The 14213-nt window shown below is 44.2% G+C and overlaps 1 protein-coding gene across 2 annotated transcripts in view; it reads left to right on the top strand.

The window, feature by feature from the left end:
- Positions 1–14213, top strand: part of LOC117967631 (neuroligin-2-like) — a 111249-nt gene that overhangs the window by 89369 nt on the left and 7667 nt on the right. For both annotated transcript variants that reach the window (XM_059015380.1, XM_059015379.1), the window contains 4 exons: positions 5562–5747; positions 8852–9117; positions 9986–10145; positions 12064–12430. In XM_059015380.1, coding sequence (XP_058871363.1) covers positions 5562–5747; positions 8852–9117; positions 9986–10145; positions 12064–12430 — 979 coding nt within the window. The remainder of the gene's footprint in view (positions 1–5561; positions 5748–8851; positions 9118–9985; positions 10146–12063; positions 12431–14213) is intronic.

The raw sequence follows: 14213 nt of genomic DNA on the forward strand, positions 1-14213 counted from the left end.
GGGGAGAGAGAGGGAGGGGTAGAGAGAGAGGAACCAGCTTCATAAACAAGGAGAGAGAGAGAGAGGGAGAGAGCGACAGGGAGAGAGAGAGAGGGTAGAGTGAGAGGAGGAGAGAGAGAGGGAGGGGTAGAGAGTGAGAGGGGGGAGAGAGAGGGAGGGGTAGAGAGAGAGGAACCAGCTTCATAAACAAGGAGAGAGAGAAGGGGAGAGGGGAGAGAGGCAGGGGGCAGGGGGCAGGGAGTAGAGGGAGAGAGGCAGGGGCAGGGGGTAGAGAGAGAGGGTGGAGGGAGAGAGGGGGGAGGGGGTAGAGAGATGGACAGTGACAGGGAGAGAGACAGATCGGTAGACCTGTGAGAAGATGCTACTCAATAAACAGGAAAGGGAAGAGGTGGAGGGAGAGAGGAGAAAAAGGGGAAAGGCAGGACAGAGTGAAAGAGAGAGAGTGAGGGGGTAGAGTCAGGGGGAGAGCAACAGGGAGGGAAGTGGGGGAGACAGAGAGAGAGAGAAAGGGGAGAAGGGCATGGAGGACAGAGAGATGGAAAGGGAGGGGGGATAGAGTTTAGTGGAGCTGTGAGAAGAATCGGCTCAATAAAGAGAGAAGGAGAGAGTATTGCAGCCTGCAGCCTCCTCATTAGTGCTGAGTAAAGACATTTCAACACTAGCACTGTTACATTGTTAATACTGTTATATACAGGGGTGAAATTCTCAAAGAAGTGCAGCCAGGTTTAAACATTAAAACAAGTGAGACAATTTGAGTGACAATGAATGAATACTTTTAAAATGTATACATATCAGAACACGAAACACTTATGAATACAAAATAAGCCTTAAAAAATAACTGATAGCATAGATATAACCAATTCGCCTTAAACAAAGAAGCTGCAAATACTGAAACCTTTGTACTCTCTGCATGTGTCACTCAGTCATGTACTACAACATAACACTGAAGTTAAACCTTAAATGACGAGCGTTGAGAAATATTACACCATGCAGTAACTGCTGTAGAGAGGGAGTTTGTTTCAAGATATTCTTAAAAAGGGATGATGTTATAAATAAAAATGGTATAAAAAAACAACTGCTATGAACAAATAATACAAAGCGGTCCAATGAACAGTAGGGGCTGAAATACCTCTCTCAGTTGTAATGTACCTGAGGTAATGTGAATGAGGCTGTGTGGTCCAGTGGTTAAAGAAACAGGCTCAGAACCAGGAGGTCCTTGGTTCAAATCCCACCTCAACCACTGACTCATTGTGTGACCCTGAGCAAGTCACTTAACCTCCTTGTGCTCCGTCTTTCGGGTGAGACGTAGTTGTAAGTGACTCTGCAGCTGATGCACAGTTCACACACCCTAGTCTCTGTAAGTCGCCTTGGATAAAGGCGTCTGCTAAATAAACAAATAATAATAATGTACCAAAAATAATGATGTACTTCACTCGGCCATTTTAATCTCCATAGTATTCTCTGAAATCATCCCCATACTTTCCAGACCCTGGGTACTCACCTACAACAGGACCTGGCCGTGCTACAATGATAGCCTTGGATTAAAACATATATCCCTGTTATTTAATTATTTTACTTATTACATATCCTACAATAATATATTCTGTGTGCTTCTCTGTTGTGTTTTTGTGTAGATTAATTACCATGTTCTATTTCAGAAAAAGCTAAGTGTAGTTCAGGCACAGTATAAAAACAGACATCCTTTTTTTATTTCTTGGTTGTTTTTAATGAAATTCTGTAGTTACAGAACATTTTCGATTCACCCTCTCGCTTTTTCGTTTAACCTAGTGGTTAAGTTTCTATGTATTTAATACGTCTTCCTGCTTCACACAGTCCCGCCCCGATCAGACGGGAATTCTGATCGGAATGAAAGCTCGGCCAATCAACATGCAGTGATGATACTGACGTTAATGGTGGCCAATAGCAGCGAACAGAAACAGAAGCAGTGGGCGCGTTAAGTAAGTGAGCCGCTCAGAGTGAGAGCCGCTCTGAAAGCACACTGAGCAGATTTAAATGCTCCATGAGAGCGCTGAACGACTTTTAAAAATGAAAAGAATAATAATTATTTGCTTGTTTGTGTTTCTGAGGTGATGGTAGATGAAATGGCCCCCGTGTGAAGTTACTGTCCCCTGCTGTACCTCGCTGAGTTCGGCGCTCTGTTTGGACTGAACCTCATATCTGGCTGTGTTTAATACCGGCAATACCGACGTTAATAATGAGAATTATGAATAATATTAATACTACAGGCCTAATAATAATACATTAATAACTATAAAACAGCTCTACATTTAAAAAATAAATGAAATTAAATGATACAAATTCGAAAACAACAATTTTTACCATCTTATTTAGGAAACGGAATGCACTAGTGGACTGTGTGAGTGAATTTCACCCCCGTGTGTATATATATAATACATGGATGAAGGCTATATTTGCAAACTGAGCCATTCGAAAAAAAAGGCATACTACCACAGTAGAGATGTCAAGAGGAGATAATTCCTCTAGAGGAAAATATACTTGAACTTTGACCCATTCGACTCCTCAAGACCATCGCTTTCAATTCAAACTCAAAATGTCTCGTTTTCAATCACTCAACAACACCCACAGCACAGAAATGTTAATTAATGATAAACAAAATGAGAATATGTTAAAAAAAAAAATGATGTAATGCGGGTACATTCGTATCTCAGAGAAACTGGAGAGGAACGGGAAATTAAAACAAGGTAAAGGCAATCATCCAAATAAAGCTGAAGCACACACGGATAACGACACAGAACGTCTGGACAGCACTGAAACACGACGTTTTTTAAAAAAACAACTCTACTGCTGAACCGCGTCTTCTTTAATATTAGCATCACAAGGGTATCCGTGGATTATAAAAAATAACAGACGGGCCTCTTCAGTGAGTCACAGGAAAACAATTCCATCTCGGGTTTATAAATTACTCGACCTTCGGTGTCTTAATTTATGATGTCACAGAAACCCTAGATGGAATTATTTTCCTGTAACTCACTAAAGCCCATCGATTATTCTATATTTATTATTAATATTATTATTTATTTCTTAGCAGACACCCTTATCCAGGGCGACTTAGATATCACATTATACAGATATCACATTCTTTTTTTTTACATACAATTCCCCACTTATACAGTTGGGTTTTTACTGGAGCAATCTAGGTAAAGTACCTTGCTCAAGGGTGCAGCAGCAGTGTCCCCCACCTGGGATTGAACCCACGACCCTCCGGTCAAGAGTCCAGAGCCCCTAACCACTACTCCACACTGCTGCCCATATCTCAGTATCTAGCAGCATTAACAAAAGCAGTTGGGACTGAGAGAGCTGACAGAAACCACAGAAAACATCAACACTGCTCCTCCCACGCACACAAACACGCAGCGATCCTTCACTCTCCTCTCTGTGTCGCATTGTTTCATTCATTCAGCACTCATTCACTCACTCACTCATTCACTGCTCTGCTTCATCAAGAATGGAAACCATACAAGAATGTACTGTCCGCCTGGCTCTGCATTATCTATCCAGCCATTCATACCTTTGATTGGGATCCCGCTGGGCTGTCAAAATCTGAACATATGACCCCTCTGTGGTGCCACTCTACCAATGTGAAGACAGGATTTTTCCACCTGTAACTAAGAGTAGGAAGAAAAAAATACATTTATAGACGTTGTTTGGTAGCTTCACATTGTTTTTCCTTTAGTTTCTGCAATAGTTCTACGGAGGTTACAGGTATCATTTTTCTTTCCTATAAGATTGTTTTATAAGAAGGTGCTTTGACCCTGGTGTCCAAGAACTGCTGTTCAGTTCTGGTTTCTTACCATAGATATATGTAATGTAGGTAGAGCAGCCTGTTCCTATTAATAAGCACCAGCACCATCTAGTGCACAGTAGTGTATTGCAAGCAAAACAAAAGGAAGTTTGATCCTAAGTGGCCGATTATTATTATTTGTTTATTTAGCAGACGTCTTTATCCAAGGTGACTTACACAGACTAGGGTGTGTGAACTATGCATCAGCTGCAGAGTCACTTACAACTACGTCTCACCCGAAAGACGGAGCACAAGGAGGTTAAGTGACTTGCTCTGGGTCACACAATGAGTCAGTGGCTGAGGTGGGATTTGAACCGGGGACCTCCTGGTTACAAGCCCTTTTCTTAACCACTGGACCACACAGCCTCCTGTAGAGCATCTCCTGATTACTAGATGGCTCTTATTTCTAGAGCATCTTAATTTTAGGTGAAAGCCCCTTACCACAGACTAATCATAAAACAATAGAGCCGTCTCTGTGTAACTGCAGGAGGCACTGTTTCTAGCAGTGTGCACAGGAGAATTCTGCACACACAGCTTTACGAAGTCTTGGCTGCTGTAGTTCTGTCAGAGTTCTCCATATGGCAGTGTGTCAATATCCAGAGGGGAGAGAGCTTGTCATCTTGAACTGGGCAGTGTTATATTCCAGTCTCGTTTGTTCTGATGCCAGAGGATTCAGATTTCACCCTGCTTACAATCCTGCTCATATCCTCAATTACTGTTGTGTCAAGCCGCATTCTTCCACAGTCCAGCCTTTATCAGTGTTACTGAGGTCAAACTAGAAGGCTTTTGTCAGTGTTACCGAAGTGAAACTCGACAAAGTGGTTCGTACTGCAATTCCTCAAATAGTTTTGTATTGTATTTGTGCTTTGACTATGAGTTCTGAAGCTGCTCTTCAGTTCTGGTTGCCTGCATAGGTAACGGAGGATAGATCAGTCTTTATATTAGTGTGTACTGGCAATGCAATGCAGTGTGCTGCCAGGAAACAGAAATACCTAAACATAAATCCAATGACAAATGTTTCGACTAGAAGCAGGGGTGCAGAACTAGGGGTGCTGGGGGTGCGGCTTGAAATACAGGGGTGCTGGTGCAATGATAAATCCTGCCAGTTCAGTGAATCTTATGAGCTGTGTGTGCACTGTGCTTTTTTTAAATTGCTTTGGAACACAAGTGATAATAGACCAATCAGCTCTGACTGTCCCAGCAGGGGGGGGATATTTGATAAATCACACGGCTGCAATCTCACGAGAGTCGGTTAGTAGTTGGAACGCATTAGAAGCTTGTATACAGTTATTGAAAATTTCCCAAATAAGAATATATGATTTTTTGGGGGGGGTAGGGGGGGGGGATTCTTCAGCGGCACCCTCTGCTAAAATGGGGGTCTGCTTTGTGGAGCAACCCTAAAAACACACGTACACAGTGACATTCTGGGCAATCTTGATGTCCCTCATGTACAAATGTACCCTGGAGCATGAGTCAACCTTTGGAGCCGTCTGACTGTCCTTGTCTACAAAGACTACTGGAAATAAAACTGTTCAACCTGGTTTACAAGTAAACATTTCTAAATTGCAGTATTTAAGTAGATCTTATACGCTATGCATGCCTTCCATCATATTCAGGGGTTACAGTTTTGTTTAATGGCTTTCCCCCACTATAAACCCTGCCCCAGCTCCCCTGACTTGGAAGTCTGTCTCAGTGTCTTGTTCTGCTCTCCTCTCATGTGTGTGTTTTGTGTTTGCAGGATTCCTGAGCACAGGGGATCAGTCTGCCAAAGGGAACTATGGGCTGCTGGACCAGATCCAAGCGCTGCGATGGCTCAACGAGAATATCGGACACTTTGGAGGAGATCCCGAGAGGATAACTATCTTTGGATCGGGCGCGGGGGCTTCGTGTGTCAACCTGCTCATTCTGTCCCACCACTCCGAAGGTAAACCCCACCCCCCCAAACGAGAGTGCGTTTGTCCCGATTGATTTCAATAAAACACATTCCTGCAGTTCTTAATTGTAGGCAACAAAATAGCTCCATAAACCTTACCTGTGTGTACATCTGTTAGCTGCATACGTCCCAAATGTGCAGTTTTTAAAGAAATACACGATATAAGGAAATTATTTATTGATGTATTTGTGTGTGAAGGAGCACATGCAGCAGAATTTAACAAGTTTCCTTTATTGATCCCAATAATCAAACAGTCCCACTTTTACATCTTAATCATTATCGTCGGACACAATAAAGAGGCCACTAGTTATTAACAGAAATGAAGCAATGATGTCAGTTACCAGTTTGTGGAAGAAGCATCGGACACGGTGCTGGTGTGTGTTCATGGAGGATCTTGCTGCTTCTCGAATGCAGCTCCAAGTGCTGCTGTTTTCTACAGTCTCGACATCCCTTTGTGTGCACAGCTTAGTTGCTGGCTTATCTCTGTGTGGCAGCGACATTTTGACCAGACAACTCCTGCTTGCACCTGGTCAGGTGAGGTCAGTTTCATTGACACTTTCTCAGGCAATCAAACATTCTTTCCCTGATTGCAGCCAGATGCATGCTTGGCACAGTTTTGTACTTATAACTCTTTACAAAGTTATGGCACACATTTATTTTACATCAGGTACTGCACGAGCTTAAAGAAAGTCATCAGTTTGCTTACCTTGCTTTCCAGAAGTCTTTACTTCCTGGGTTTTCTGGGTCATCGGCTGAAAGCATGTCAATCAACAGGAGCAACAGCTGATTGGTTACGGACAGGACAGAAGCCAGTATCACCTGCTTTGATTGCAGCTCTGTGATTGGCCCGCCACACAGGAAGTGAATAGACACCCTGAAGCAACAGCCGTTTTTAATTGCATAGCCTCGTCTTTGAAATATCTGCAGGAAAAACTAACAGTTAGATAATCGATACAGTATTCATTACAAGAAAAATATATCTTAGGTCAGCAGTGTAGAGTAGTGGTTAGGGCTCTGGACTCTTGACCGGAGGGTCGTGGGTTCAATCCCAGGTGGGGGGACACTGCTGCTGTACCCTTGAGCAAGGTACTAGATTGCTCCAGTAAAAACCCAACTGTATAAATGGGTAATTGTATGTAAAAAATAATGTGATATAAGAGGGAAGACAATAGATAGATTGGTTATCACTCCTTTAAAGGGAGGGCAGTTTATAATGATGCATTGAAGACATTGAGAAAGACTTTTGTCATTGTATTAGCAGTTGTAAATGTATTGTAATAGTCCCAGATAATAAGAGATTCTTTCTCACGGCTTAGGTCCCTGAATGCAGTCAGTGCCATCGGCGTCTCTCCCCTTCCATCAGCACTGCATTCACGAGTGCTGAAGAGCAGCTCCGCACAAGGGGGCCGCGCGGAGAGGAGCTCTAATTGATTTCACTGGGAGATTGCCGGCGCGCAGCTTAATTATTCACCAGGACTCCTGGAGGGAGGGAGAGAGAAGGAAGAGAAAAAAATATTTTCCTCTAATAAATTCATAAGCCTGTCCTGCATAATTGAGCTTTGAAACCAACATCTTCTGGCAGCATTGTATAACCTTCTCACTGTCAGAAAAAAAAAATATATATGGCCTCAGCTCAGGAGTAGCTCTTTAAAGACACGTGTAACTAGATCAACCAAGCAGCCTGTAAAACGTCAATTTTAAAAAATGTCATGAAGTTTAGTTAAGATATTAAGACAGTACAGGATGCTTGCAAGTAGGACAAAGTTGTTTTTGTAGTATATGATTGGTCTCCTCTTGATCTTCCAAGCTGTTGCTACCTGACATATATTGAGTTAAGCTCCTGTGATTGGTTGTAAGGTATATATCACGTTTACTGGCTCTGCGCAGTCAGAACTCTACTCGATGTTTTTCTAACACCTAGTGTGTTGAGAGTGTTCTCGGATTTGCAAATCATTAAACTTGTTTACTCAATTTTGTCTGTTCCACTGAGTCTCTGTTACAGGAATTAATCTCAAAACTTCCACCACACTTACACCAGAGTGTAACCATTAACCTGTCCCCCCCTGCAACACTCTGGAAATGCAGGAAATACATCATTATGAACTACTACTCAGAAGAAATGTGATATTCCCTGCATCCACTAGGGGCAGCATTGTGTTGCAGGGAGATTGCACTCTGGTGTACTAGCAGTAGAGAGAAGACATGTTTGAGATCGCTATTGAGGCCACAAAGTGATTCCAAACATGAGTCAAGATAACTAGTTGCTCTTTGAAGAAACAGCTTTACAATTCTTAACATTCTTACTGAAAATCCCAGTGGAAAATGGAAACTGCAAACCGAGTTCAAACATCCCGCTAATTCTCCGGATAGAGAAATTGATACATTTTTTATGATGTTTGCAAGTGTTATAATTTTTTTTTGCAATGACTCAAAATACTGTTTTTTTTTTTGTAAATCTGTCTTCAGGTGTCTCCATCTTGAGCTTAGGGGTACTCTTCATGTCTAGTTGCCAGCCACAGATACACCTCACCTCTCCCTCTCCTGGGTCCTCTCCTCTCCCCCCTCTCTCAGACAGCAGCTCAGTGACCTCTCCCTCTCTCCCCTCTTCTCTCTCCCCTCTCCTCTCTCTCCCTCTCCTCTCCTCTCACTCTCAGACAGTAACCCCTCTCTCCCTCTCCTGGGTCCTCTCCTCTCCCCTCTCTCTCAGACAGCAGCTCAGTGATCTCTCTCTCTCTCCCCTCTCCTCTCTCCTCTCTCCCTTTCTCTTCTCCTCTCTCTCTCTCTGACAGTAACCCCTCTCTCCCTCTCCTGGGTCCTCTCCTCTCCTCTCTCTCTCAGACAGCAGCTCAGTGACCTCTCCCTCTCTCCCCTCACCTCTCTCCCTCTCTCTTCTCCTCTCTCTCAGACAGTAACCCCTCTCTCCCTCTCCTGGGTCCTCTCCTCTCTCTCTCAGACAGCAGCTCAGTGACCTCTCCCTCCCTCTCCCTCTCTCCCCTCTCTTCTTCCTCTCTCTTCTTCTCTTGCTCTCAGACAGTAACCTCTCTCTCTCTCTCTCTCTCTCTCTCTCTCTCTCTCTCTCTCTCTCCGCTCCTCAGGGCTGTTCCAGCGTGCAGTGGCTCAGAGTGGTTCTGCGATCTCTAGCTGGTCAGTGAATTACCAGCCCCTGAAGTTCACACGGATCCTGTCCCGCAAGGTGGGCTGCAGCCTTGGGGAGACGGGGGAGCTGGTGGAGTGTCTGCGCAGGAAGTCCTACAGAGAGCTGGTGGATCAGGATATCCAGCCGGCCCGCTATCACATCGCATTCGGACCTGTCGTCGACGGAGACGTGGTGCCAGATGACCCGGAGATCCTCATGCGGCAGGTCTGAGCAGCACCGCTCCACCCCTCCTCTCAACCCCTCCCTCTCCTCCCTCTCCTCTTGACCTCTCCCTCTCCTGTCAACCCCTCCCTCTCCTCTCAACCCCTCCCTCTCCTCTAAACCCCTCCCTCTCCTCCCTCTCCTCTCAACCCCTCCCTCTCCTCCCTCTCCTCTCAATCCCTCCCTCTCCTGCCTCTCCTCTCAACCCCTCCCTCTCCTCTAAACCCCTCCCTCTCCTCCCTCTCCTCTCAACCCCTCCCTCTCCTCCCTCTCCTCTCAACCCCTCCCTCTCCTCCCTCTCCTCTCAACCCCTCCCTCTCCTCCCTCTCCTCTCAACCCCTCCCTCTCCTCCCTCTCCTCTCAACCCCTCCCTCTCCTCCCTCTCCTCTGAACCGCTCCCTCTCCTTCCTCTCCTCTCAACCCCTCCCTTTCCTTTCAACCCCTCCATCTCCTCTCCTCCCTCTCCTCTCAACCCCTCCATCTCCTCTACTCTCAACCCTTCAATCTCCTCCCTCTCCTCTCAACCCCTCCCTCTCCTTTACTCTGTCCTCTCAACCCTTCCCTCTACTCCCTCCTCTCCCTCTCTCCTCCCTCCTCCCCCTCCTTCATCCTCCCTCCTTCTCCCTTTTTGTCCCCCCTCTCCATCCTTCTCCATCCCTGCCTCTCCCTCTCCTCCCTCCCTCCTCACCCTGCCTCCTCTCCCTCCCTGAGCAGCTCAGTGACCTCTCCTTCATTCATACTCCTCTCCTCCCCTTCTCTCTTCCATCATTTCTCACTCTCCTCCTCCACACTCTTTTCCTGCCACACCCTCTCTCTCCCCTCACACCTCTCTCCTCTCTGATGCCTCTCTCTCCCCGTGTCTGTGTTGCAGGGGGAGTTTCTGAACTATGACATCCTGATCGGAGTGAATCAGGGGGAGGGCTTGAAGTTTGTTGACGACGGCGGGACGGAGAGCGATGACGGGATCTCGGCGGCTGCATTTGATTACACCATCTCCAACTTCGTGGACAATCTGTACGGGTACCCTGAGGGTAAGAGACCGGCCTCGTCACAGCCAGGAGGACCTACAGCTGTAGATTCAAGTTTAGCATCACCTAGAATTTTAGGACTCAGACATAACTAAAAATAAACTATATGAACATAATTTAGATCTTTTATTTAACATCATGCAATCAAAGAAACAAAATGATATCGCAAAAGACTACCGGATGCCATAATTGTAGTGCATTATTTCATGTTAGATTTCAAATGATCACATTTTTCAATTTGTCATTTTTACGTTAAGCTTATGGAAAACTACAAAGCGGTATGTAATTCAATATGTTAACGTGTCTTTAACTGTACATGTGTCCATCTGCAGGCCACACTTACATTTTTACATTTAACTTGAGAAGTTATCCCTCATGCTACCATTCTAGCACTTCACCATAACACTTAATCTGCTTACCAAGTGAAATCTAGGTCTTTAAAATCACTTAGGATGGGTTTAAGAGCTCTGCTGGGGCCGTATGGTCTGCTTTAAACTTTTTAAAACGTCCCCAGGGTGTGACGATAGAAACAGAAATGACAGAAAGTGAATCTAAACTAGAAGAACAATACAAGAGTTAAGATGACCGTGCTATTTCACACCCATCCTAAGTTTAGCTCTGCTCCTCACAGCCGTGTTCAAATGTATCAGAACCCCCCATTGCTTCTGGAGTGTTGATTGGCTGTGCGTATGAAATCAAACCACAGGAACTGAAAATCTTGGAAAAATGTCAAAACAGGCAAATTAGTGAATGTCTAATTTAATTGATGACTTTAATGGGCCACAAAATTGATTTAAAATAGCAAGAAAAAATGAACACACAGCCACAAATGGTAAAATGCATGAGACTTTTTAGAAGTTGTTTAAAATGACTAATTAAAGTAAAAAGTGGTCTAACATTTTCACACATGAGTGCCTGTTGTTTCTGTATCACTGATAACTAAGGCTACGGTCATTTTTTGTTAATTTCACGGGCACGCTGTGGAAAAAAACAAGAATTAATGGAAATAATGTAGTTTTAGCTACAAGAGCTTTTAAATAGTACACCAAAACCAATAATATAAAGACTATTGCATTTACTGACCAGTTTAAATGTTACTTTAGATTACAAAACATACAGTTAGAGTTTCCCATGATTCCCACTTTCATGAAATGCCCCCTACGGACATTTTTCACGTCTCTGCTCAGCAGTGATCTTTGTCACTTTGCTCACACTTCTGTCGCCTTGTTATTTTACCCGATTTCACCCCACAAACTTCCACTCCACTCAGTTACACGCTCAGCTAAAAAACTAATTCGCTGACCTACATAGCTACATGTAAATGCATGCATACACAACCAAACAATTTATATACAGTATACTCGCAGATTTGTATTTTCAGTGCATAGCATTTTTGGTAGAAATAAAGAAAGCGCCTAATTCAAGATTTCACAGACTTTGTTCAAATTCATAGTTTCCGTGACAAAATCGTAGCCTTACTGATTACTGACCGAAAATTGAAATTCTCACACCCTGAGGTTTTCATGCAGGCAGGTATATAAAGGATATCAATGAACCATCTTGAGGTGATCTGATTCAAGCATTCAATGTCGACCCAGGGGACTTTTTCGACCTCAAAAAAGAAAAAAGGACCAGGGGTCACAAATGGAGATTAGATAAAGGAGCATTCAGAACAGAAAATAGGAGGCACTTTTTTTACACAGAGAATTGTGAGGGTCTGGAACCAACTCCCCAGTAATGTTGTTGAAGCTGACACCCTGGGATCCTTCAAGAAGCTGCTTGATGAGATTCTGGGATCAATAAGCTACAACCAAACGAGCAAGATGGGCTGAATGGCCTCCTCTCGTTTGTAAACTTTGTTCTTATGTTCTTATGTTCTAATACATGTATACAAACACATTTGAATATTTGTTTTTTTCAGGCAAAGACATCCTTCGCGAGACCATCAAGTTCATGTACACGGACTGGGCCGACCGCGATAACGGCGAGATGAGGCGCAAGACGCTGCTCGCGCTGTTCACCGATCACCAGTGGGTGGCGCCGGCGATTGCCACGGCAAAGCTGCACGCGGAATTCCAGTCGCCAGTGTACTTCTACACCTTCTACCATCACTGCCAGACCGAGGCGCGGCCGGAGTGGGCTGACGCCGCTCACGGAGACGAGATCCCGTACGTGTTTGGAATCCCCATGATCGGAGCCACGGACCTGTTCCCCTGCAACTTCTCCAAGAACGACGTCATGCTGAGCGCCGTGGTGATGACCTACTGGACCAACTTCGCCAAGACCGGGTGCGCTGCTCTCGCATTCCACACAACACGCTTACCCGGCTCTCCTGTCGTCTTGCGTTCCTTCGCATTCACTGATAAAATGGCGAATTGCAGATAGCAAATGCTAAAAGAAACCGCCAAGAAGACTTCTAGTTGAAACGTTTGTCATTGAATTTATTTCTTCAGGTTCTTTTAGTATTTCTAAATTCAGCTCTAGTGAGTGTTTAATAGTTATGGATTATAATCTCAAAGTACATCAGTCTAACTGAATGCCACCACCTAGCGAAGTAAATTCAAACACATGTTATCTAGAATCGTTGATTTTTTCAGGAAAGTCAATTCCGGTTCATATTTATTTACAGTTTTCTTTGTTTGAACTAGAGACCGTTTGTACGAAGTCTTAATTGACAGACGGCATTGAATTTTCCATTCAGAGCTGTAAACAATGAGAGATGTGTAGCGATTAATAATTTAGCTAAAAAAAGGAAAATAGGGGCTCCCGAGTGGCGCATCCAGTAAAAGCATTCGCTAGAGTGCAGGATGCGCTCTATAGCCTGGATGTCTGGCAGGGCGCCTGCGGGCTTGCCTGTAAGCTTCCCAGAGCAGCGTTGTCCTGTTGTCCTGACGCTGTAGCTCTGAGGCGGCTGCACGGTGAGTTCGCAGTGTGTAAAGAAGCGGGCGGCTGACGGCACACGCTTCGGAGGACAGCGTGTGTTCATCTTCGCCCCCCCCGAGTCAGCGCAGGGGTGGTAGCGGTGAGCTGAGCATAATAAAATAATTGGGCATTTCAGATTGGGGAGAAAATAATAAAAACTAATTGGCAATGACTAAATTTTTTTTAAAAAAAAAGAAGGAAAATAGCCATTCATACCAGCTGCTTTCGCTGTCCACTGCATTTACATTGTAAACCCCCATACTGAAGTGAGACAGTGCTAGTGATTAACTCAATGCAGTGCTCTGTTCAGGTGAATAAAAATACAGGAGCGTTTCTCTCTCTCTGTGTCTCTCTCTCTCTCTCTCTCTCTCTCTCTCTCTCTCTCTCTCTCTCCCCCTCTCTCTCAGCTCCCTGGTCATCCCCTAATGAAGTTTCAGGCATTCTTTTTATAGAATGTGGTTGTTCCTAATCAACACCAATTATTCCATTGGGAACAGCCACATTCTCACATACTAATGACAGGGACAGGATTTAACCCCATCCCTGCCAACCCCACCAGAACACATAAACACCACAATATTTACAGAAACCAATTCACTTTCAGTCCTTTAAAGAAAAGAGGCTAAGAGGTTAATCCTTGTTTAGCACTCTGCTAATGATTATAAGAGAAAACTAGAATTGGTACTTTTACTTTGGTATTGGTAGAACTTGTACCAGTAAGAGTACCAGTACCAAACACTTTAGCAAATACTGCAGAATGGCATTTTTACATAGTAACCATGACCCTATGTGCACTCTATTATGAGTTATAAGGCAGTTTTACATTTGACCTTTAGGAGGTCAAAGGTCACGGGCAATGACATTTTTTGATAGAGCATAGATGGGTTACTATATGTGTTCCATAATAACAATGATCTTATCTGCACTCTATTATGAGTTATAAGCCAGTTTTACATTTGACTGTCCCTTGAACATCCTTTAAAGACAACCACACTAGGATCAAGTGTGACAATTTTTGGTTCAACTGGATGAGCGATTTCAGAGACAAAGGTTTTTGTAACCAGTTTTGTATGTTGATGATGTCATCTAACATGGCAACCATGTTTTTCATTGTAGCAACTTCCCTTTAACTTCCCGCGATCCATTTAT

The sequence above is a fragment of the Acipenser ruthenus genome, chromosome 50 (assembly GCF_902713425.1).
Source record: "Acipenser ruthenus chromosome 50, fAciRut3.2 maternal haplotype, whole genome shotgun sequence".
NCBI lineage: Eukaryota > Metazoa > Chordata > Actinopteri > Acipenseriformes > Acipenseridae > Acipenser > Acipenser ruthenus.